Source organism: Lissotriton helveticus, chromosome 7, assembly GCF_964261635.1.
Source record: "Lissotriton helveticus chromosome 7, aLisHel1.1, whole genome shotgun sequence".
Lineage (NCBI taxonomy): Eukaryota > Metazoa > Chordata > Amphibia > Caudata > Salamandridae > Lissotriton > Lissotriton helveticus.
The window spans coordinates 1,010,899,991-1,010,926,699 of record NC_136068.1 but is presented as its reverse complement, the minus strand read 5'-3'; the positions used below and the strand labels follow the sequence as shown (position 1 = coordinate 1,010,926,699).

General features: G+C 46.2%; 1 protein-coding gene across 3 annotated transcripts in view; it reads right to left on the bottom strand.

Annotated features, from left to right (window-relative positions):
* MRPL22 (mitochondrial ribosomal protein L22) overlaps window positions 1–26,709 on the bottom strand; it is a 71,802-nt gene that overhangs the window by 30,868 nt on the left and 14,225 nt on the right. For all 3 annotated transcript variants that reach the window (XM_078653697.1, XM_078653698.1, XM_078653699.1), the window contains exons 2-5: window positions 14,417–14,462; window positions 13,863–13,998; window positions 6,688–6,753; window positions 5,222–5,299 (exon numbers count right to left, since the gene is read on the bottom strand). In XM_078653697.1, coding sequence (XP_078509823.1) covers window positions 5,222–5,299; window positions 6,688–6,753; window positions 13,863–13,998; window positions 14,417–14,462 — 326 coding nt within the window. The remainder of the gene's footprint in view (window positions 1–5,221; window positions 5,300–6,687; window positions 6,754–13,862; window positions 13,999–14,416; window positions 14,463–26,709) is intronic.

The following is a 26,709-nucleotide window of genomic DNA, read 5'->3' as shown; positions in this document are numbered from 1 at the left end:
TCCACTAATTTCTGCAAGATAGGCAGTAGGCGGTGTCTATCCCCCCTTTTCAGGCAGCTTTTACTCTGATTTCGCATGGGGTTCCCCAGGGCTCAGCAATTAGTCCAACCCTTTTTTAACCTTTATCTTCGACCCTTGATCACACTTATCAAAAGAATTAATATTAAGATTATCAATTACGCTGACGACACGCAGATGATCCTCTCCTTGGAAGGTGAGGATTCTACATCTGTGGAGGTTTTCCACAACTGCCTGCGTGATATATCTCGTTGGCTAAAGGACAACTCCCTCCAATTTAATTCAGGGAAGACGGAGGTGCTCGTCAGCGCTGGATCTAAGATCCCCGGCCACTCCCAGATAACTTCTGGCCCCCGGAAACTAGGACCAAAGTCCGTCCGGTGGAATCAGTCCGCAATCTGGGGGTCATGCTGGATCACAGGCTCAGTATGGAGACGCACATACAAAAGGTGACTGCTTGTTGTTTTGCCATCCTCCGCTCCCTAAGGAAAGTCCTGCCTCTCTTACCTTCCTACGCCTGTGCCCAAGTGGTAAGATGTACCATCCTCAGCAGACTGGACTATTGTAATGCCCTTCTACTTGGATCCCCTGGGTTCCTGCTGGATAGGCTCCAAAGGGTCCAGTCAGCAGCTGCTAAATTGGCCTTGGGGCTCCCGAGAAGAGCACACGGGCCATCCTCTCTGGGCAAACTACACTGGTTACCGGGGAGACAGAGGATACAATTCAAGGCCCTTTACATAGTCTTTAGGGCTCTTCATGGAATTGGCCCTGCCTCCCTTCAATCGAAATTTGCCTGGTATACCCCGACTAGGCAACTTCGTTCTTCTGAGGCCAAGCTTGCAGCTGTTCCCAGATTCAGGAAAGTCAGAGCCGGAGGCAGATCCTTTGAGGTTGCAGCTGCCAGACTCTGGAACACGCTCCCGGCCGACATTAGGCATACCACTGAACTTCTCCCATTTAGGAGAAGGATCAAAACCTGGTTACTTCCCACGATAACCGCCTGATAATTCTCACCCCTGTGATCATTTCCTTTCTCATCTGATCTAGTCAGTGCCAGGATGCCTGCAATGGTGATAGTGCGCTTAACAAATTCCTTAAAAATAAATTAAAAAAAGCCGGGTATGAGTCTACCCGGGCCTATGGCCCTCCTAAACAGTTGATGTAAAGTTGATCTTTAATGTGGTATCCAAACAAAATTTAAAATTGGACCAATGGGTCTATGCCAGTCAGGCCTTTGGCTACTAACAAGCAGCCAAGTAGAATGCATGATGTTCACTGCAGCTCCTCACTTCAACATCAAAGGCCACTCTCTGGTCTGATGGAGGTTCAGGGAACGTCATAGGTTGAATAGTGCTTGTTGGCACAAGTGTGCTTCCGTGTGCTAAGAGAGCTTTCCAGTGCATGTTTACTCAATGATGGATTTGTACAGCCATCAGGTTAGCCGAGCTCCTCCCTGCCACACAAGATGAGTGGCATTGAGGCCTATTTACTCTCCCATACTTGTGTCCTTCCCAAACACTTCCACATTCGGTGGTATCTTGTGGCCTTCCCAGATCTGCTGTGAGTAGCTGAACCAGTCCCTGACAACATTGCCTTTAATTGTCCAAGAGATCTTGATATCAAACCACTTATGGGATTTTTTTTTTATTTTGTTGCTGACTGGTCGTTCCAAGCAGCTGCGACTCTCTCCTCATCAGTCTGGGCTACACACTGCAGGGTCACTATAGGATGAATGTGGTCCCCACTTCTATGCAACCTTTGTGGCTCCATGGCTGTGTTCATCCAGCCGCATGGGTGCAACATTGGTATCTATGCTAATGACACCTAGATCAAACTAAAGAACTCAGACACTCTTAATGACAGGTCCTGTTCTCCTATTCGTTCTAGATTTTAAGGCTAGTGTGATTACATAGTGTTGGGGCTAGGGTTCCCATTGGCTGAAGGGGTCACCTGATTACTAGGGCTATAAAAGACCAGGGTTAGAACGTCTCAACCCGGGCATCGAGGCTAAGGGCAGAGAGGACAAGGGCAGTTGCCTGTTTGAGCCTATTTGAGACTGACCAGGGCCAGAAATGCTGCCCAATATACTAACCTCCTTTATGTATCTATATACTTTCAATTTACTTATGGATCTATATATTTATCACTTTCTTCTAATTTAGCATTTCAATGCACTACCCTATTTCTCAGCCTATACTTCGCTCAATATATCTTCTAGTCCAACCTTCTGACTCATCTCGAACTTCTTTCTACTACTCTTTGAAATGCACTACCCTATCTCTCACCCTATACATCTATCAATATATCCTCTACATCCACTCTCATTTATCCCAAATCCCATACCACTACTATGATCCCCAAAATATCCCTTTCTAGACTCTCCTACCTTACCCCTCCTTGCATCATCTGACACCTCTTTTACTATACCGATCCCCTAAAACAAACCTTTCTAAACTCTTCCCTCTTTTCTACCTCTCCCCAACCCTTCTCAATCCAAATAACTGACTAACATATCCACTACTAAAATTACTTTCATGCTTCACCATACTAATTCAACACTAATCCTGATGGGTTCCAGAGTAGCGTGCTACTTCCGCTTCAAAACCCCATCAGGGGTAGCTAGCGCTATATAAATACAAACCTCTTTCCCTCTTCTATCCCACCACCTACCCTTCTCTACCCAAATAACTGAATAACATACCCACTACTCAAATTACTTCATATTGCACCATATTAATTCACCACTAATCCTTTATGGGCTTCCTGAATAGTGTGTGTCAACACCCCATCAGGGCTAACAAGCGCTATATAAATACAAACCTTTTTCCTCCTCTATCCTTTTGCTGTCATTCCGAATCCAAATAACTGACTAACCTATCCACCACTTAAAATGTACTTGCATGTTTCACTATACTAATTCAACACTAATCCTCAATGGGTCCTGGAGTAGCGTGCTACTCGCCGAAAAAGCGATTTGACACCTCGTCAGGGGTAGTAAGCGCTATATAAATGAAATTACAATACAAAACAATACAATAGTGACTGGACACAAAGAAGGCTTGCACAGCTGTGGAAGAAAGGAAGACAAGGACCTAGAGTGGAACCTCTTTGTGGCTGCCATTCTCCCTCCAGATTGGACCTAAGTTTGGGAAAGCTGGAACAGTCATCTGCTGCTTGGTCTCAAGTAAGAAAGGAGGCATACATACCTCCCTGCACACGCAGCTGGACTCGGTCTACCAGGAAGAGTGACAAGGTGCTCAGGAGACAACTCGAGGTGCAACTCACTGGAATGGCCATCATGGAGACTGCTCAGGGAACTAAGGCTGCTCGGGGTATATGCTTGCACTGGCCTAGATAACCTAGAAAAGCAATTATAACAAAACATCCATGCAGAGGACCTGCTTCCGTGCATTCAACATCAAGAATGTTGAGTATGCATCATCTCAAACCGCCCCATGGAATGCCTGTACCTAGCTCCTTCCCACCGTCAAAGGAACCAGGGGAGAGTTTGCATGGGGTCTGGTTCCATCAGCTGGAGGAGTTAGTCTCGAATCATGAACCATTTGAACCACTGGTTTGACTCTATGGTTCCAGAGATGTTTCTAATTAACGTCTAAAACACCCTTTCCTTCAATCTGACCAGAGGTAATTGGTGCCACTGAGACTTGCTAAGGATGTCCCAAGTACCTCTGGGCATCCCATCACCAGGAAATGTAAACTGCAACCAGTAGATTCTAAGTTACAGGCACCTGTAGGAAAGGCATCTTTGGAATTCGTGGTGGGAACTATATTCAAAGTGCCTCCATCACAAGCAAAGGTACCAGTTGGCCCCTGAATGCGAGTAAATGCACCGGATCCCTCGAACGGGCACCAGTGACAAGACTTTGCATGACCAAGGTCCTTACCAGGAGCACCCAATACTATTCATGGTGGGGGGGGGGTGTTGTTTTAATTAAGGGTTTTGGATCAGGGCATTTTTATTTATTTTGAAGACAGCTACTACAAAAGACAACTTTGGTACCTGTATATCTGCCACTTGGGTACCAGTATATTTTCCTGAATCCTACCATTCACCTCTATACGTTCCCAAGACACATGAACGCATCCAAAATCACTTTAGTCAACCCAAAGCATACTCCATTATGATAGCACTGGCCAACAAGCTTAACATTAAGTGAAATTCTAGTGTTCGGTGGAAGGAAGTTCTAGTTATTGAGTATTATCTATTGTGCCACACTGACTTGATTCTCATCCTTTAATCCCCTCCACCTCTTGGAGTAAGCCTTGAATTGATGCACTTACTGTCCCGAGAGAGTTAGGTGTGCAAAGGGAGCCCATTGGCTATCCAATTTGGCAACCGGACACTTTATAAATAACTAGGTACAGCCCAGGATCCTCAGACTGCCCCAGAACCTTAACAAAATGCCTCATGCTCTGGAAGACAGAGGGTAACGAGTGAAGAAAAAACACAAATAAGCTAGAAGGAAAACTAGCAAAGTGGAGAAGCAGGATAAGTCACAGAAGAACAAGGTAGAGAGGAAAATGAGATGAAGGAAAGAGAAGACTGAAAGACAAAAGACAGGAAGTGATTGAGTTAAACGAAATGAGGGGAGGGAGAGTCAGAGGGTGATAAGTCAACCAGAGAGAAAAAAGGCAGAAATTGGAGAAAAAACGCAAATAAGTGATTGAAAAATAAGACTGGGTGAAAGATTGAGAAAGTAATCATAAGAGTATAAATAAAAGAAAGAAATGAGACATAGGGGTGGGAGAGTGGAAAGACTTAAAGGGTAAGTGGAAAGATTGATAGGATGAGTGAGTAATAAGGAATCAGACAACAAATATATGGAGAAATACATGGGGAGAAAATAAGGTTGAGGGAGAGATGCCCTTGACCATATGAGAACTCAACAGAGGTTTGCACATTCAGCGTTGAATCGGAATACCACAGTGCACAGTCACTCAACTCTCATGATCCAGCACAACCTGGTCTGCAGTGGGCCCAATCAGAGATGATTGTGACCACTAGAGTCTCCCAACAGCTTTACCATTTAGAGGTCAGACACTTTGGGGCTTAACCTGGACGCTTTCAGCACACCCACGACTCCATTCCTCTACTAGGAGATGGTATACAGAAGGTAACCTCTCTTCCTGATCAAGCAAAAGATAATATGTATCCTCAAAGAGAGATTAATCAGCCACTCACCTCTCGCATGATTTTAGCCCCTTTCTTGTCATTAAACTCAAGTTGAGCGATTGCCTGGTCAATGGACATGCCCCGAATCTGCAAATATGAGGACAAGCATTTATTAGCAAGCTATTATAAAGCAAAATACCAATCTGAGCACAACTTTCATCCATACTAAAGACAATGCATGGGTGTTTCACTGCACAAAATGCTGCTCGTTTTACATAAGATGGGACCCCAGGCAAGGAGATGATCTGGCCCTCCATGCTGCACTAGGGTTTCATGAACCGGCCTGGGCCCTACAATGATTGCCATACAACTATCGCTCATCTGCCTTTCAGGTGTCTTACGCGTCATTTATTTAGAAACCAGTCAGGACATTTGTTGCTTCCCATGGACGCAAGGAATGTAGATCTCAGGAGAGATTTTACAGTTCTTAATAAAGTAAATCAATTTTTCTAAGATCGAGTGGGCAGTGTTGAGTGAGGAACTGACACCCAACTTACTAGCCTTGATCTAAGGAATGTACCTCACTCTACACCCCTTGCACATAGCTTCTAAGGACCACCTACTGAAGTACATGGGTGAATGTATTTTGTAGCACGCACAGCAAATCTCTAGGTGTTTGAGCAGATTTTTTTTGCAGTTTTATATAGCGCGAACTCGACCGGAAGGTATTGGAGTGCTTTACATGAGCACCAGTTACGTTAAACAAGGACACATTCAAGTGATTTGCCCAGAATCACAGGATGTTGAGCCAACACCAAGGCTTGAACCTGGTTCCCCAGCGACAAAGTCGGCAGCACTAGTCGTTACGCCACATCATCTCCCCAGATTGTAAGGTGCATATGGTGCTGGTCTGACAGACAGAAACCACTGAAAAATAAAGCGCTCCCTAATAGTTCATGTTACATTACAGCGCCTAGCGGTTACTAGCCCTGCTCAGGAAGGTCAAGGAGTACTACAGATTCAAGGCCATTTAGTATCAATATACTCTGCAAACCCACAGACTTCAGGGGGAAGGTAGGGGGAGAAGCAAGTGTGGCATTTGGGTCAAGTGGATCTCGGATAGCCTTTAAGCCAAATGGGCAAACCACTTACATACTACCGGCCTTGCTACTTGCTCACTAACGAGGCATGCTACGCCATGCAGTCTCTTTTCACTACTTCCATTCACAATCGAGAAATATGCACTGTGGCCCACAAGAGTGCCGAAATGTGGTCCTTCAGAGTCCAGACCATCACGCCTCATTTTTTATCATTCAATGCCCTTTTAAGCCCCTCTCTACAAAAAATATAAATAAATAAACCACTCAAGACATCAGACTCTCTTGAATCATAAGAAAGTCTTGATACTGCAATTAAAACACAAGCACACTTTGGAACTAGGTGAGGGAGACATATTTAATGACAGACAGTACTTTGTCCCACCCACAAGTGTATCACCCTGCAAACTCCTTTGAAATAGAAACACAGCATCTTACCATTTTCGCCAAGTACCACATCTTATCTTTGCTGTATTTAATTTGCTTTCGGCAATGAAATATTTCCTGAGAAGAGAAAGGAAGATATTTTGAAGACACATATAATGCTTTCAGCTGTGTGGTTATATACACGAGTGGCGAGTGAGCATGGTGAGGAGGAGTGAGTCTAGGACAATGGCAGTACGATACAAACAAAAAACAAATTATATATACACATTATTGTACATGGACTACGAGGAGTCGGGCAGACAGCTGATCATCGACTAGAGTAGGCTGGTCCTCTTGCTTGGAGAGGCGTAGTTTAAGAGGGAGTATCCCCAGGACACAGCGTCCTAGTGATTTGTAGAAATGAAGAGAGATACAGTAAAGAAAGGATTCTTTCTTTATTTAAGAAACCCCTCACTCACCAACCTAGTTGGTGACATGCTTCATCATCGGGGTCCACCCAAGTAGCCGAGTGCCACTTGGGTATGCTTCGACGCCTGTAACTACAGCGGAGCTGGGTTTTTTGAAAGTGTGAAAGCGTTGTAAGTGAGTGAGTTAAAAATATCTTTGTTATACTCCCTAAAAATGTTATTTGGAGTCACAAGACACAGTTAAAACCAAGTGAGATACTTATATTGGCTTAATTGACCAGGAAGTATCAGTGCTTTCGTGAAAATATGGTCAACATGTTTCAAACTTTAAAAATGATAGCGCAAGGTTTTCTTCAGGACCAGGTGTATGAACCGGGAGGTCTGCGCACGCTAAGGCGCACCCTACCCTGATTCACCAAATTGCCAGACCGTGTACTTACGGTTCGGCACCCTTACAGCCTTTTGTGTAAGCAAAAAACATTTGGGTGAAACTAACGAAGTTTCGCCCCATGGAGACCGCGGGGGAGCTGGTTATAGATGCATTGTCATCTAACTATAGAGCCCGACGAAATACCTTCCGTGAGGCCCCACTGCAGGTATTTCGGCAGGCTCTAGACCAACAGTGAGTTTGAAATCAAGGAGTACATTGGTACAGGAGCAAGGTCTGTCACAGAAATAAGCAGTAAGCAACTAGTTTTTCCACACTCATCATACAGAGGCTGTAGACAGATCCTTACTTTTTCTCCCAAACACACCACTCAATACATACTCCTATAAAATCCAGAGCTGAATAGAGTTAAGGGAGGGTCAGACATAAAAATTTGGCTCAGTAACTCTTAGTTAGCACAGGGTTCTCTGGTGTTAGCTTGCAGACCATGAGAATGAATCCCCAGGTTGCCAAGAATCTCCTGCGGTGCTTTAATTTCTGATAGTATATCTAGGTTATTGCAATTAAGAAAATCTATTTACAAATAAAACAAAAAACTGAACGATGATGCATTAATAGAAAGGACAAGGACACATTCGGTGCAATACTAATGTATCTTTTTTCAGGAAGGAGAGAAGGCAAAAGAAGATTTAAACATAATGTATCCTTACAAAAAAAACTGAACCTTTTCCCTTATAACTCAACAGCTAAATGTTAGCTAAAGTTTTGGCCTTTGAAAAAAGACAAACTTCAGCTCTCATCTAACACGACCAGAAAAACGTCAACTGCCTGAAATGGTTAAGCTCCCCACTGTGCCTCTGCAGGTAGCGTGGTAGACTTCAATTCACCATTTGTCAGGGATAACAGAACTGACAATACTGTTGAGCCAGTCTTAGGTCAGAGGTTCAATGGCTGTGATCGCCTTGCCAGTGCTCTCTTGATATTGTCCATCTGAGCACAGAGATTATAGAGTGGCAAAACTCTAGGTGCTCACGATTAGTGGCTAATAGTAGCAAATCGAAGGGGACACGTTTCTTGTGCTTGATTATTACCCCATAAAGTTTAGTTATGCAAATGTCTCATTACATTCTATGAAAAATAAAAACAGAATTGCTATTTGAATTCTACATACTATACCAAAAGGATTGCATAGGATTATCACGATTGTGGATGCACACTGGGGCTAAAGTGTGGTCAGAGTTGGCTGGAAAGGAAGGCAGGAGGAGCGTGGGGAGGTTGGCCAGTAGGTTTGCACTGTACAACTTACTCTCAAAGCAGTCAGTGGGTGAGACATTGTATGGAGATGTTATGCACAGCATGGTTTAGTATGTGTATACTAGGACTGTGTGTGTATTTCGGTGTGCACGCACATGGTGGTTGGCATGTACAGCATGCTTGAGAATGTGACTGTGTCTGGGATATTTCAGAACCGGGCTGAGTATCTCAGAACACAGCTGAGGTATCTCAGAACACGGCTGAGGTATCTCAGAACACGGCTGAGGTATCTCAGAACACAGCTGAGGTATCTCAGAACACAGCTGAGGTATCTCAGAACACAGCTGAGGTATGTCAGAACACGGCTGAGGTATGTCAGAACACGGCTGAGGTATGTCAGAACACGGCTGAGGTATGTCAGAACACGGCTGAGGTATGTCAGAACACGGCTGAGGTATGTCAGAACACGGCTGAGGTATCTCAGAACACGGCTGAGGTATCTCAGAACACGGCTGAGGTATCTCAGAACACGGCTGAGGTATCTCAGAACACGGCTGAGGTATCTCAGAACACGGCTGAGGTATCTCAAACAGCAGTGTAGGGATTGAATAGTCTGGCGGAATGATCTCAGACCACGCTGCTGGATATACCAAGCATGCTGAATGATGTAGGGAGTGTGGCAGGTGGTGCAGAATGATGTCCGGAGTTCATCAGAGCACTGCGGTTGGTGTGCTTGGAACTGTGCAGTGTATCATGATTAGCTTGCAGCGGAGGTGTTGCAGGCCACAAGGCATGGCTAGAGTTCAGCATGGTGCGACTTCAGGCTTGCATGCCTTGATTTATGCGTGTAGTATGTATCTCAGCTATGTGTGTGTGTGGCGGGAGCCATGAAGGGCGGGGCTGATGGGTAGCAGCTCATAGTTAACAATGTCTGAGGGTGTGTAGAGACAGTGGAGGAGAACAGTGTGACTCGTTACATGCAACAAAAATGAAGAGGGGTCAGCGCCTAAAAATACAGGTGCAAAGATGCCAGTAGACTATTGTTGGACTGACAAGGCATGATTGGTATGTAAGTGAAGCGGGGGTGTCCAGTGTGTCTCTTATTGTTTGCAGTCTGTGGGCTGAGGCTTGCTGAGCTAGGGCTTTATATATGCCATGGCGGCTGACCCGATGTCCCGTCAGGGGGCAGAGATCATGACTTCCACCACCCTGGTGGAAGACAACCGGTCATATTTAGAGATCCCCGCCTCCCTCGCTGTGAAAGGAGGTACCACTGTGGGGGTTCCTTTTCACAGCAGTGGAGTTTGCCATGTTCAAAGCGCCCTCTCAGCAAACCATTTTATTTTCAAGTAATACAATCTCAAAGGGGGAGTTTGTTTCTTGAAAACAAAACTAATGTTCTTGATGCACCAGGAGCTTTTTTCGTGCACGTTGGGACCAATAGTCATTATTATTGCTAGCCACACAGGGACAGGGAAAATGAATGACAGTCATCCTGCTATACAAAGGGAGGGATAACCTTCACTGTGACGTGACCCCGTTGTTTTGCGTCTGATGGGTCAAGAGTTGCCACCAGCAGAGCCAATGGAGGCTCTGCCGGCGACTGCTCAGCAGTTTCCTGATCTCTATATAGAGTGGGGAACCCGCAAGTTTTTGGCGAAGTTAGAGGACGCCAATTTTAGAGCGTTCCTCCCACTCCGCCAAGCTCGAATTAACCCCCCCAAAGAGTGTGAATGTGGTGACCATGAAAGTGCACAACACAGTTAAGAACAAACAAGAGACGGATGATGCGCAAATGATGACTGGCATGCTCTACCATGTACATTCTGTCCCTGAGGGGCTGCCTAGAATGTCAAATGTATTTTGCAAGGTGCTTGAGGGACTACGTAGAATGTCAAGGGTAGTGTGTTAGGTGTGTAAAGCATCTAAGATTGTTTAGCACATGACAAAGGAAGCGCGTTGAAAGGTGAGGCGGTGCAGAACTTGTTAGAGATGGCGGGTGGGATGCAGAGCATGGTGGAGGCCATGCAGACCATAGGGTGGGCACAGCATGGAAGAGAGAGGGCAGAGTATGGAGTAGTGTGGGCAAAGTATGCACACAGAGGAACGGCAATGTGTACAGGGACCATACTGGAGCATTTATTAATTGTGACGTTTGCCTACGGGTGTATGAACACAAGGTGTAGCTGGAAGCATGCAGGGAAGGGCTGGGGTGTGTAGGATGGGAGCCATGGTGTGCACTGCATGCCAGGGGGGGTTATGAGTGTAGCTGAGGGGAATCATTACATGCATGAGTCTGGAGAGGGTGAGCAGAGTTTGGGTGCTGTGCAGGCTAACTGTGCCTCAGGCTAAATGCAAGAAAGGGCTCTCAGAGATGGTTAATATTGCAGGATCCTTAAAGACTGACAGGTGCTCTTAAAAATGCAAGTATAAGAATGCCCGTGGTCTGCCATTAAAAGATACGAATTTGCAACACTTCGTGTGCATTCATTATTCAGAGTTAAAGTGGCCTCAGCCAACAAAAGGTTAATATCTAACAATTACAATGAACCTTTGCTGGCTACATCACAAAATGTCAACAAGTCCAGTCAAGAGATTGAAGTGGTCTTAACTAATTAAGTTCATGACATGGCATTACATACAACAAGTGTCTCCATCACTGACTGGAAATAATTCCAACTTTGTCGTCAAGCCTGCTAATTCAATTAATCACATTTTTGGCTCCCTCACCGCCAAAAAGCTACTCCACCAAGAGTAATTTTTAAACACACATTAAGATACCCCTACACACTTTGTATCGTTCTTGATAACAACACCATCAGCCAAATATATAATAATCAATACAAAAAGTAATTTCTGCAAAAAACTATTAAGGATCATAAGAATATATGAGGGAAAACAGCCTTTACAAAGTGGTCGGAACCACGCATTCCCTAACAATGCAGGCTTTACAATGCATGTGAATTTACTATTCATGCCTTTACCACTCAAGCTTTTAGAACGAGAATGCCTTAATCACGAAAATGTAAATATTTCACAGGTAAGTATATTACACACACACACACACACACACACACAAGTCGGGGGTACACGCGAATGGATGGTGTCCACCCACTATCTTCACAGGGTGAACATAGTCCACCCATCCAAGAATTTGGGCCTCAGTGAACTTGTCCCGGTGTAACTGCCAAACACCAGGAAACGTTCAGCAGCACCTGCCCGTTGTCTGCTTTTCATCTGCAACAAGCAACAACATGCAGGCGGGGACAAGGCTTTGCTGGCCCCATAACAAAGGCCTAATTTGCGGGGTCATAAGGCCTCATTTTTTTGTTCGAGTCTCTTGGTTGGAAGCAGTCAGGAGCATCACACCTGATGCAAATGAAGTGCAGGGGAAGCAAAGGCTCACACCTTGTTAGCACTTTGCACATACTTAAGAGAGGCAGCTTTTCACTTTGTTCAGTCCCTGTTTAGGAGATATGCATGGACTGGAAGAATGTCAGCTGTGTTGGTCTTTCCCAGTATTTACACAAAGCAAATTGCATTTATATAGAAAACTTACTACACCTAAGGAGGCGTTGAAATAAATTAAGTACCACTATTTTTTCTTGTATAGCCCTACTCATCCCAATGCACTTGGGAGTGGGCATACCACTCCTCCCCTGCCCGGCTCCCTGACAGGGTAGCCAGCTCAGGAAACATAAAATGATAATAACTTACAGTTATTATCATTTTATATTTCCTTTCCACTGCTCAAAAGCAGTGAGGCAATGCTCCTCCGCCATAGCGGAGGAGCCGCCACTGGAGTCTAATACTCCCAGCCAGTGCTAGCCCTAGAACTGGTTGCACACGGTGCAACAGTCTTTTTTGGTGCCCCCTCCTCCATTTCCTCCTTCTCCATAAATTCCCTCACTACCACTCACCAACAATGCACCTCATCTCTCTATAGCACCTTTCTGACAAACAGTTAATTTTCTGTATAGCGCTACTCATAGTTTACTCACTCTCAGTTCTGTGATCTGCATGGTACACATTCTTTGTAGCAGGCACATTAACCCTCTGCACTGTGTGGGTGGCAGGAGTGCCCATGTGAGTGCACGGTGAGCAATGTGACGGTGTGAAAGTAGGGTAAGAGGAGTGACTGTAGGGTGAGTGAGGTGACCATATGATTTTGGGTGCGGACGTAAGTGCAGAGTGGGACGAATTAATGCATGGTTAGTGATGGGCTTGTTTGAGTGAGATTGCAGATTGATCAGTGACGGGGACCGGTGAGTGAAGTGTCACATGAGTGCAGGGTGAGTAGTGTACTCGTGTGACTGCAGGGTGAGGTACAGGGTACACAGCGCAAGTGCTTTGTGAGTGCAGAGTGACCGCTGTGAGTGCAAGGTGAGCGGGTGAAAGGTGTGAGTGCATTGTGATCGCTGTGAGTGCAGGGTAAGTGTGAAAGTGAAGGGCAAGAATGAGGAGTGTGTTCTGGAATGCACCCTGCATTGAGACAACACATGAAGTAATTCTGCATGTCATTGACGGCGGCGTAGGGTTTAAGATACAAGTTAAACTACTGCTATTATGGCATTAATCAGGGATTGAGGGTGGAGGAAATAAAAAATGTGCTGATCCTACAACAGAGTTCCAGTCTTATGATTAGGGTTGCCAGCTCATTGCCAGACAATACAAAAATAAACAGTCGCCTAAAGCTGTACCTTCAGCACTTATCTGTGCATACTTCGAACAGCAAATATTATTAGAAAACACTTTTAATTGTGTTCTAGGGCTGCCTGAATGATCCATGACTGATATCTAAAGGGAACAAAGACAGAAAAGTCACATTACAAATGAATTTTTATCTTATATTGGAGACATACATCTCAATATCACCAATTTGGTCCATGACAATGTGCACATTCACTTGGTGCTGGTGTCGGGGGCGGACCAGGCCCCGAATATCTTGATCACCAAAAGGATTATACGCTGCACTCCAGGAGGGTAATGTATTCATTTCTATTTCTTAGTGACCCTTATTGCCACCAACACACCACCACTGCTGCGTTTTGACCACAAGGTGACACAAGGTGTGAGTGAGGTTTTTTTAATCAAACGTATTCTAAGGGTTTTATAGACAGCACTGTGGGACCAAAACACCCTGGTACATTGTCTACCAAATAAAGAAGGGAGCTCACCGCTGGTCTCCTGGGTTCCTCTGGAGTCTGTGGAGGGTATACTGTTTTGTTTTTCATCTCCCAGTTCCTGCTTCTCTCCACTGCAGTGCTTGTGTGAAACTGGGAAAGCTGAGAAGCATTGCATGAGGCCAATAATCTGCAAAACAAAGCATTCACATAAATAACAGTCACAGGACACTCATCACCAGCACAACAACTACCACCAGCAGCACAATACCAGCCTCCTTCTAGAGAGCAGAAGCTTTCCTATGGTTGAATAGGTGGTTTCAAACCCCAGAGCTGAACTTCTTCTAGACACCAGCGCACCACATTCATCAGTGCCATGAAGCCCATCAGAAGAATGGTGCTACAAAAGGTTCAGTCAACAGCATAACTACAGCCACCAGCACAATGCCCTCGGGTCTTTCAGTAGTATGGTGCCAAAACGCTGCACAGCATTAATCACCAACATAACAACGACCATCTGCACACTGTTAAGTAGTAACATACACAAGGAAGTTGTTGGGTAAGGGAGCAGGAGAGTAAATATAGTCAAATAAAAAAATAAAACTCACCGAGACCTAGTCACCCATGTCAGCATCCTATGCAGCAATGGCCATCCTGCAAGATGAAGAAAGTTTTAAGCTATTCAAGGTTACATCTTCAGTGTATCCTATATTGTACAGTCTAGAGGGATCAGAGCACCAACTTGTAATACTAAGGCTCCACACCTCTCAACCTTGAGAAAATAGACCCCTTATGTCCAAAGTACTATGTAAAGTAAGAAGAGAGGCAATAACCCTTTATTTGCTTTCCTGCTATCTCTCCTATCCGCCTATCATCACTGCCCACTCCATTCCTTTCTCTGCCTTTGTACTTGTCTGCTCCACATCCTGTCCAGATTCAGTCTTTTCACTCTCTAATTCAAAAGCACTCTTTTAACTTGCAAACATCACCAATAAGACGTTCAACAGAGGAGAATGTGCAGTCCGTAAAAGGTTTTCTTTCTGACTTTCAAAGTAAGTAGAAAGTAAAAAGTGATTATTAAAAAGGACAAAGGATATGCATGTAAAATAATTGCAGTTGTACGTCTAAACATTGGGTCTGTCCCTTCTGAGGAGGCGCAGTAGAAACAAGCATTTGCAATGCAACGGTCTCTGCTTTAGTTAAGCTTAAGCGATTCCGTTTGTAATTAGGTAGCTTTTAGCTTTGCTTTTATTAGTGTTTTTTTAAACGTTTATGTACATACTATGCATATGTATGTATATGTATGGATGCATTAATAGTGGTATATATATATATATATATATATATATATAGTACCACAAAATGCCCAAAAGCTTGGCGTTGCACTCGCGGGGAGCCGTCCGACAGGACTTCATGTTTCTCAAAGCTCCTTGGCAGCAGGGAATAATCAGTCGCCTGACGCGTTTCGATGTGAGACCATCTTAATCATAGGCATGCTAAACCACTCTGCAGAAAGGCTCTCTTTTATTTCTTTCAATTAGGATATTTGATTAGTGCATAACCCTCAGTGGGCGTTCGTTGCAAGGAATATTGGACATGTAGTCCTCCTTCGAGCCGATTGTTTTTTCCTTAGTAGGTTTCTGTCATGGTTTAAATTATTTGCTTGTATTCCTCCTTTGTAGGATCCGTGGTGCTTCAGGAGCTTGCATTAACCTTTGGCTCTCAAATATCCTAATTGAAAGAAATAAAAGAGAGCCTTTCTGCAGAGTGGTTTAGCATGCCTATGATTAAGATGGTCTCACATCGAAACGCGTCAGGCGACTGATTATTCCCTGCTGCCAAGGAGCTTTGAGAAACATGAAGTCCCGTCGGACGGCTCCCCGCGAGTGCAACGCCAAGCTTTCGGGCATTTTGTGGATAGAATATGAATATATATATATATATATATATATATATATATATATATATATATATATATATATATATATATATATATATATATATATATATATACACGTTATGTACATGAATGCGGGCCAGAGCAGCCCGTCGTTAAAAACAGAAGGGTGAAATACTGAAACAATGTGCGATAGTCGGGACAGGCCTTCCCATCATGTGTTGCGCTTTTCACGCGCTCAATCCATATCGCAATACTGCTGTGTGTTGGCGCCGCCAACCTGTTCTTCCAGACATGCCCGAGGCTGCCAAGAACTGCTGGGAGTTCGGGCAAGAAACTTTGTCCAGGTTTGAAAGGATCATGCATTGTTCACAGCTCTCGTGCATGGTGCCTCGAGGTACATACAGAGGCACAGCGTGCAGGTCCGCAGTTCTCACCACCAAGTGTGGTATCACAAAGTGCAGCGCAATATTATAAAAAGCGTAGCTGTACTGCATCATAAGTGCATCCATTTAGCACAGCAAACATCACCGACACTTGACAAAAGCCATCTTGTATAGCGCCCTGATGTACAGCAGAAAACGTGCAGCACCCGCTATGCTACTAAGCGGTGCACGTCACATCACCAAACACAAAGTGCAGCGCCACATGGCATAGAGTCTGTGCGTACCCAGCATAAATTGTGGCACAGCGGTGTTCAGCAGCTTAATATGCACCAACAAACGTTACAGCGCCACAAAGTGCAGCGTAATCTTCTACAGCGCCACTGTACACCAGTGCACAGTGACACGCTACATCATCGCCGCACTACACGGTCTCCTCATGTGCAACACACCACATTCTGCAGAAGCACCGCACGCACGGCGTGCAACAACCCACCGCAGCGCCCTACAGCGGAGCAATCCCTTCCAAAAGAAAGACACGTGTGGGGTCCATCGGTGCACGCCCAACACTGCACAAGTGGGGCGCGAACACTGCGGAACTGCACAGCAGCGACAGCTGAAGTGCGCACAGCCACCGGCCCAGGCCTTCAGGCAGCGACCGTCCGTCGCCAGCGCAAGGTTGGAAACATGGCCCAAAAGGCAGGATTTCTGCAATCTTCATGTAACTGTAATGAAAAAACGTGAAGAGGAAAAAAAGAGCGATTAACGAGTTGATAGAGGAAGGAAGGAAGGAAGCCAGGTCAGAGTGAGCCCAGAGCGTCACATCATGAAAATATGCGGAACAGCAGCAGAGTTCCAGTGAGATGGGCACCTAAATTACATGTAACAGCGCCACAAAGTCTCTGGACTATACAATAAACCGCTACAGAGGTGAATGTTATAGGATTGACCGTTAACGGACGGAGCCAGGTGAGGGTGGGAGATGCACCCCTGTCCTCGGACAACCACAAATCAAAATATGAGGCGCCAAAAAGCAACTCTTCTGTCCTAGAAGAGCCACACAAATCAGAAGCAATGTCGCTTAAATTCGCCATCGAATCGGCCTAAAATGATTTTCAGCGACGTTGTGTCCGTCGCCCCTAATATTTATCTACATAATGCCGGGGGTCCACCCCACACAGCCGGACTCACCTGTGCTGTGCGCCTCTTCCAAGCCCGGTGCACAACCTTCTACTGTGTGATCTGCGGCATGAGTTCCACACTCACGCCTTGCATGAAACCCAGTTCGGTCCAGCACGCAAGGATTTCTTTTCACGAAGCTGCACGCGCTCTTGTGAGCTGTTAGAGTTAGACAGTAGGACTGGGTCTGCTTGTTTATTGTGCAGTGGGGGCTCGAATCTCTCCCCTACTACGCTCCCTGTCCCTTACAATACACATTAGTTGTAACACTACTCTCGATTGTCAAGCAGCAATCCAACAGCGCGCAATGGGTCAGAATATTGAATAAAACTGTGCAAGTGGTGTATGTACCTCGTCCAAACCATGTGAGCGTGTATGCATTGTGTACAGTTTGTGTGCCCACAAAGTACTTGTTTCGACATGGACAGCTGTTTTGTGTTCTTGCCAAAGTAGTGAAAGGGTGTTTAAAACGGAGTTATCGCGACAGGGTTTTGGGAACGTTTAATGAACGCCTTTCGGTACTGATCTGCCTGCGCGCAGAAACATGTCGTGTAAGAATGCAGGCGAGGTTCGCGTTTATGCATTGTGTACAGTTTGTGTGCCCACAAATTACTTGTTTCGACATGGACAGCTGTTTTGAGTTCTTGCCAAAGTAGTGAAAGGGTGTTTAAAACGGAGTTATCGCGACAGGGTTTTGGGAACGTTTAATGGTTGCCTTTCGTTACTGAACTGCCTGCGCGCAGAAACATGTCGTGTAAGAATGCAGGCGAGGTTCGCCGCCCCTTGTGATCCTGTGCGCTTCCTTTTAGCACCACATCGAGAATATACCCAAGCTGGATTCAGGGAGAAGCCGATCCCATCTGCCAGGTTACACTGCAGAGTCGTTTGATCAGTTTAGTTAAGCTAGCACGTTCCCCATAGCGCTCTGGTGCATGTGTGCAAGATTTTACTTACTTTATTTTTTATTTTATGCCTTTTTATATAGCGCAGACTTTACCCGAAGGTGTCAGAGCGGTTCACAATAGGAACAGTAATGATACATGAGGAGAAAATTACAAGTGAACAAATTACAAAAGCAAACGTTAAGTTACAAGAGGCAAAAGTGACAATTGTGAGCAAACAAAACACAAGAGGTAGCAAACGGCACAGGAGGAAAAAGTGACGTGTGTATGTTACAAAAGCGTACAAAGTAGAGGTATAATACTGCACGCATCTAACGATCCCCATGGCACATGCACGCGCTCACCATTCCCTGCACTGAAAGTACAACGAAAACTGCAAAAAGGACTGGGTGGACGGCTGACCGCAACGCCTTCAGGACATGGCTCAGCATGAACTCTGCAGCGCATTAGACAATGACCACTGCAAACCAGATAAGTGACATACGGGGCTTACCTCGTGTTTGCTTCCCTTTTCTTTTCTGCTTTTACCACAAGAGAGAACCATGTACGCCAAGCACCCCCAGCCCTCCCAGAGATCGATTGTATCACCACCTCGGTGCGTTAAGGGCGTGGGGTCACTGTGCATACACCTGGGGGTACCTCCCTCACGGATATTCCCCCAAAAGAACTTTGCTGCATAATACAAGCAGCATGGGTTTACTTTTTTTGGGGTGTTTCGGTGAGGGGTGGGCATTATGATAGTGGCATGTTTGGGATACTTCAGTGGGTGGGGGAGGAAGGGGAGGGTTTATTCAATACAGAAATCAACATATATATGGCACACGGAATTGGACAGAATGATAGTTACAGCCTTGTTCTAGCACTTGTTTTTGAGGCCACAGGGCCCTGTACCACGAACCAAATGGACTTATGGCTGACTTAACTTCAGGTGAGAGCTTACAGCTAATTACCTGGAATGTTAGAGGGTTGGGAGACCCACGAAAAAGACGCTAAATTCTGGCATATTTGGATAGGCACCAGATCCGCATTGCTATGCTACAGGAAACGCACATTGACCCCCGGCACAACAATAATTTTGCACACAGATGGGCTGAACACATAATATTATCTTCATATTCCTCCTACAGCAGAGGAACAGCTATACTCATCAAAAAATGCACCCCCTTCGCCTTAGCAGGCACTTCTTGGGATTCACAGGGGAGATACTGTCTGGCTTGGGGTAGGCTGGGTTCAGAGTCAGTCACACTAGCTTGCTGTTACGGCCCCAATGTTGATACATCTGAATTCTATGCCTCACTATGGGGTAAGATAGAGGAAATAGGATCCAGTCATATAGTTTGAGGGGGTGACTTTAATGTAACATATAATCCTGCTGCAGATAGAGCGAACCCTGCCCCTCACCATTATACTAAATCACGCGCAGTCATTCAAGACATACTAGAGGCCAACCAACTAATCGATGCCTGGCGACATATAAACCAGCATAAAAAAGAAAGCACACACTTCACTGCGCAAGCTGCATCCTGGGCACAGTTGGATTACTGGCTATTGTCACGGGGTTTGGGACCTGCCATAACCAAAGTAACACATTTGGCAAGAACATACTCTGATCATGCTCCAGTAAGACTCACATTAATCTGACCAGGCTGTGGTCCCCGCCTCATTGCATGGAAGTTATAGCCCTCCGCTTTATTGGACGCGGTCTTTCAGACTGAACTGGGGGAGGAAATGCAGGACTTTTTCCACAGGAACATGGGGTCGGTAGATAATGTAGAGATCATTTGGGAAGCGTTTAGAGTTACACTCTGAGGATTTTGCATATCAAAAAGCTCGGGAGGGCTTAGGGATAACATTGCGGAAACTTGAAATAGAGCTCAAAACATTTGAGACACAGCTATTGTCGGGGCCGGACAGTGGCCAGACAGTGACACCCAACAAAAAATTTGAGAGAAACTTACAGAATACACAGATATGGCTAATCGCGAGGCACAGTTCAGGGGTAAATACTGGGTGGCTCGCCGTTACGGAGAAGGCGAACGGCCGTTTAAAACACTGGCAGAAACAAGTCGGAAACCACACTTCTCCAACTATATTTTGGAGCTGGCCAGACCAGGGGAAATACTATATAGAGATACAGAAGACATACTAAATGCCTTCACTGCCCGCTATTCACAGCTATACACATCTAGCAGATTTGACTATTTGGATCTTGAAGAATACCTGGGGGATGTAGCATTGGGATGGATGGGAGATCCACAAAGATAGTTCTTATGTCCTCCCTTCGAGTTGGATGAGGTACGAGAGGCCATCATGCACATGCAATCTGGTAAACCTGCCGATATAGATGGCATACCCATAGAATTTTACAAAACGTATATATATCAAATGGCCCCTATCCTCGGGGAGGTGTATGAGGAATTGCTGGAAGCCGGCAAACTAACGTCATCCATGAGGGAGGCGCTTATCATGTCCCTACTCAAACCCGGAAAGTTACCTCTACATTTCGATTCATATAGACCACTGTCCCTACTCAACTGTGACACCAAAATACTGGCCAAATTAATAGCCAATCATCTTAGTTTCCTGATGGAAAAGCTGATCCTACCCGATCAATCGGGTTTTGTGTCCGGGGCATTTAGTCTCCACCATATATCACACTGTACACACACACACACACACACACACACACACACACACACACAAAGGGAAATGCCTCCGATCAACTCACACGCGCATTGGAATTCGGAATTGGGCTACGAATTGTCGGATGACCATTGGGATTACTGTTGCACACAAACCAAGAGCATCTCTGCCAGCAGCAGACCACTATAACACATTTTAAATTCCTTCACCGGCTTTATTACACCCCAGTTATGATGAATAAATACAAGCTAAAGGACCCGGATATGTGGAAAATGACTAAAATTAGGTATATATAAGCGGCGTTCATTTGTGTTCACCTCAGCCACCATTGAAAGTAAAAGGAAGATCGTGAACCTGTGACCACACCATCTTGTCCCTTTTAGGCCCCATCGTGCACGAAAGTGGCAGCCATTTTGTGTGCCTTGGCCTCTCTGCCCACTGCCAATAGCCTGCACGTCTCTCCCCCTCACTCCCTGGCCTCGCAAGCATCCCCCGCGCCCTGCCGGCCCCCGATCTCTCCTGCCCGGGCCATAAATGCACCTCCAGCGTGACCCTTCCTCAGAGCCACATCCCGCGCTGAACCCCCACACTCCCTTCATCTCACTCCTTTTGATAACCTCTTCCTCCCTGCCAGATTGTCCGGCCTGATCCCAGGCCATCACCTAGCCCAACAGATGCAGTTTATTGCCCCCTACAGCAGGAACTCACCCCATCAAAGGAGCGGGGATTAATCAACGCCTTCACACCACAAGATCCGATTGATCGCCCATATTCCCGCTCCCAGCGGATTGTCCAGCTGTGCGATAGCCATCACGCTGAGATTGGGGTGGGAACCTCTACTGTAGATATGTGTGGGAACGGGCCTGAAGTGGGGATTCCGGGGATGTCTTTCCGTACATCAAAGCATTGCCAAGAACGTGTTGTATGCAATAAAGTCATAAACCTGTGTATAAGAGGCCAGGCCTCAGAGATGTTGTTAGAGCACCTCGAGAAGATACCCTGTTGTCTGATCTGACGTGTTCTGCTCCGTCGGAATAAACTCCTGTTTCCTGCCTTCCTGTCTCCAGCGCCTGCCTCTTTGTTTGGTAATCTCGAATGGTATGAGAGGCGGCTAACGCCGGGCAAATACTGAAGGGTTCTTGGTCGAATTCGGCCCTACCTTTTTACAATTGGCGTCCCAAACGTGGGGCCCATCAGCGACACGTGGATCCAGTGGGAGAGGTCCCAACGACAGAGTGAACGACTGTAACGATCGGGAAGTGCACCTGCCCGATAGACCCTCGTCTGGCAGCCGATCATCCGAACTTCACTGGTTCCGAGCAAACCTCTCTCGAGTGATCTACGGTCCTGACTGGGAACCATCAGGAGTGCCACAGCAATTACGGAGTATAGAGGACGATCAGGCGCTGGAAGCGGAAGACGAGAAACTGTCCATACGGTCCGGGTAAGGTCGTGCATCGCAGCGAATTGATTGTTTGAAAATACTAGTATTACTCATTTATCCAAGTATTTTTGGAATTGATTGTTTATCCAAGTATTTTTGGAATTGATGGTTTATCCAAGTATTTTTGGAATTGATTGTTTATCCAAGTATTTTTGGAATTGATTGTTATCCAAGCATTTACTGTTTTGGAATTGGTTCTCTTTGGATCATTCTCTATTTGCAAACAAGCACAGAGTCGCAATCGTCTGTTTAGTCTTTGCAGTTAGTGAAGGATAGGTAACGCAGGCTTTTGCCCCCATTGTAATCCGTTGTGCCTATTTTTATCCCTCATTTGATTGATTGTTTATCCAAGCATTGATCGTTCGGAATTGGTTCTCTTCGGGTTATTCTCTATTCACAAATAAGCACAGAGTCGCAATACTCTGTTTAGTCTTTGTGGATAGTGAAGGATAGGTAGTGCAGACTTTTGTCCCCATTGTAACCTGTCATGCCTATCTTCTCCCCATTGTTCAGTAGTTGGTTCAAGCCCGGACCGTTATTAGAGGTAGATCATCCGGCTCCACCGGAGGACACACCTAACAAGCATTGGAAATGCAATAGGTCTCGCAGCATTAGAGTTAGTGCTTTTAGAATTGTTTATGGGTTTTTTTTGTAAATCTTTAGCATTTTTGTTTCCTGTAGCCAATGCTAAAGAATTTCAAAAAAAAAAAGCCATAAACATTTCTAAAAGCTCTGAAATGCAGTCTGAAATGCTGGATATATATTCAGTACAGATACACTATATTGTTAATGAAGACATAGGATATAATATGTTGTACTGTATACACACAATTAGATGGGAACGTGCTGTGTGTGTCAGCGATTGAAAGAGACTGCACTCAGAGTTGCTGTGCGCATCAGCGAAAAGATTGCAGAGTAGACACGCAATACTTGTACTAAAGTGTTGTGCGATTGTACTGTAGGCACGCAATTTAAAATCCAGCTAAACGCGTCAGCAGAGTTGCTGTGCGCATCAGCGAGTGAACTGTAAACTAGACACGCAGTTTTAAAATCAAGATGTGCGTATCAGCGAAAAGATTGCAGGGTAGACGACCAAATACTTGTACAAAAGTGCTCTGCGTGTCAGCGAAAGAACGTAAAAGTCTGCACTGGGCACTGCTGTGCGAGTCTGCAAGAAAGCATGGAGCTGCTGTGCGCATCAGTGAGTAAACTGTAAAGTAGGCACGCAATTTAAAATCCAACTGTGCGCGTCAGCGCCGCGGAGTTGCTGTGTGCATCAGCGAGTGAACTGTAACTTATACACACAATTTTAAAATCAAGCTGTGCGTATCAGCGAAAGGATTGCAGGGTAGACATGCAAATACTTGCACAAATGTGCTGTGCGTGCCAGCGAATGAGCATTAAAGTGCACACAGCGTCGCTGTGCGCGTGAGCGATAGAGCATGGAGCTGCTGTGTACATAAAATGGACACAAAGCTGGTGTGCACGTTAGTATTGGCACAAAGCTGTTGTACACGCTGTTGTCCGTCTGTAAAGGCTGCTGGGTGTGTCAGCCAAGGAGAATGAAGCTGGTTTGCGCGTCAAGGTTTCTAGGTGCGCAATCAAAGAGCAACGTCGGGTCAATGCGTTGCACGTTGCGTTCCAATGACGAATTTCTGGAATGCCACAGTTATATGGAGAAGTCCTAAAGTTCACAGAGGAAAGCACAGTGCCAGCACGAGGACGGGCAGTCACGAGCAGGTAGTTAAAGAAATAACATGGAACCACCCGGACAGCGGTAAAGTTAACAAGTGAAAGCGGGATGTAAGTAGGGGGGAGGAGAAGTCTGGGCAGGCAGGATGACTCAGGGGAGGGGGCGGAGCGGGGCAGAGCGGCATGTGGGTGTGAAGAAGCCGGGCCTTTGAAGTGAAGCTAAGCTTCACTTCAAAGGTGTCGGAGGAATGCGGGCGGCTGTGCACGCGCTTTTAAGCTCAATGCACATGCGCATTGAGCTTAAAAGTCACGGGCACTGCAAGGAATCGCCACGATTCCTTGCAAGTTGGATAAAGAGTGGATAAGCCCCCATAGTCTCGCAAGCTCGATGCGCATGCGCATCGACAGGCGAGACCTAATAAAAAGGACATGTATACAAAAATGCGGATTAGCCGCTGTATCGTGCTAGCAAACTATAACATAAAAATCGTTAGGAAAAACAAAAGGAATCGAACAAAATCAGTAGGCCACTGATGGGATCTTTTTGACCCCGCTAAAATAGAAACATTAGGAACAACCCCTCATGAGAAATATGAAACTAGTGAGAAGAGCCGAGCTCGACGCCATGATGACCACAAGACAGCTCGGCTCTGCCGCCCACCCCGCCCAAATAACGACAAACCTTATGCAAATATTATAAATATGTAAAACACTCCAGCAAAGTAACATGTTAAAACTTTTTATTAAACAACTATTTACATGGCAAACGGCTGCAACAACAATCCCAATGCATTCAACGCTGTTCCTGTCCCTCCTTCCTTAAAGTAGCAACGTCGGGCTGCTTTGGGCTGCTCTTTGGTTGGTTTTGGGCTGTGGAAAGTCTACAAAAGCCATCAGCCGGCGAGGTAGCGTCGGTGGCGGCCTGGGGTGGAGGACCGTTGTGCGAATAGGCCGAAGGCTACCCCACGCGCCGAGGCACGTCCCCAGATCATCCAGAGGTGATGTCCGGCAAGGTGTGTGCGGGGGATGCCTCGCTGATGGCTCCCCCCTTTGTTGCCTGGCGTGGGGCGCCCGCGGAGAAGCAGCACGGACGGCCACCCCTCCCCCCCCCCCCCCCCCCCAAGTGGAGGTTCCTCTCCCCCCACTAAGACTGCCATCAGCGTTCCACTCAGCGAGCCCCCGCGGTTGACTGGCCGGGGGGCCCGCTCCGGTTGCCGTGGTGAAGGGCGGCTGCTGGGGGGGGGGGGGTTCTCAAGATGGCGGCCGGCTCCCCGGATTTGGGCCTGGTCCACTAGGATGGCTCTGGACTACCATGGAACCCAAATGCTTGCCTGCTCGGGCATGAGCCCCACTCTCGAAGACGTCCTCTCAGTTTTAAAAATTCTACGAGAGTCGTTGGCCCTCGACTCCCGCGGGTTTCCGGTGGGGGCAACCGCCACTGTTGCTCGACTATCCCCCATGGGTATGCCGCTGCCCCGGGCGGCCGCCGCCTTACCCACATCTGGTGCCGTAGGAAAGACTGATTCAGTGCATCTGTGGAAGGATACGCCTGCTGCCCTGCTCTCCGGAGTGGTCACAACGTTGTCGCAAGATGGCGGTGCTCTCATACTGACACCAGCCTGTCCGAATTACTAAAGGACACTGTAGGCTGCCAACTCGATCGGCTCCGGTGGGACCTCAGCGTGACCCGGTAGGGAAGATTTTGCCTTCCTCGCCTTTAAGTCGCGGTTCATGTCCCTTCTGCTGGCGTTAACGGAACTTTTTTTGAAGTGCCGAAAGGGATTCTGGCTCGGCTGCCAGCTATTGGAGGCATTTGAACTATACTCTGGACCCGCCTGGCCTCGACCAAAATGGCGCCAGTATGGGCGGGACTTGCAAGTCCTTATGACGATTCTAGTTACTTAGCCGTGATGTTATGAGGGACGTATGTGGTCTTTTGTGCACATGGCGGGCGGGGAAGGGTATTGACTGAACATACGGACAATCCTATTGATGTCGGGTTTTTTTACTATCGATTATTGTATTATTAAAGCTCCAAAGTAATGTTACTCATGATACTCGCCCATGGTGTGCGTGTGGACGACTTTATTGTAACTGATCCTGTTATGCTTTCAATTATAAAATCAACCTTCACTGATCATGCAACCGTTTGTCACGTTTAGTTTTTTAAATGGCTCGCTTGTTCAAGTACGTGGTAGGTAACAACATTTTCGTGTTTATGCGCGCTGATGTGCTTTGAACGCTGTCCACCCCCCTCTCTCTTTTTTTTTTTTTCCTTTTTGCAGGTTACATCGAAATTTCAGTTGAAGTATGGAGGAGACCTAAAAACCGCACCGTGTTCCATGCGAGGAAAATAGGCTAGCTCTGTGAAACGGCGCATTATATGTAGGAGCTATCTCTGGGAGCGTGAGAAAAAGGCTGTATGGTATGAATGTGCGCGTGGGCCCTGATTTGTACGGTATGAATGCGTATGTGTGGCGCACGTCTGGGTCAATAAAAGAATGCTTTTTGTATGATTGAGGCGTTGATCGAACGATTAATGGGATAGGAAAATTAAGCCCGAACTTGGTACCTGCATGTTGAAGACGAATCAAAATATAGCACTTTCTTTACTTAGGAACGACTCTCTCTGGAGCTAGCGAATGGGAGAGTGGCCTACACCAGAAACTTGAAGGCTTATTTCAGTACGACGAACACAGCCCCAACCGATATCCCAAATATGCACCCAAAACAATGCGCACCAGTGAGTCAATTTATGTGC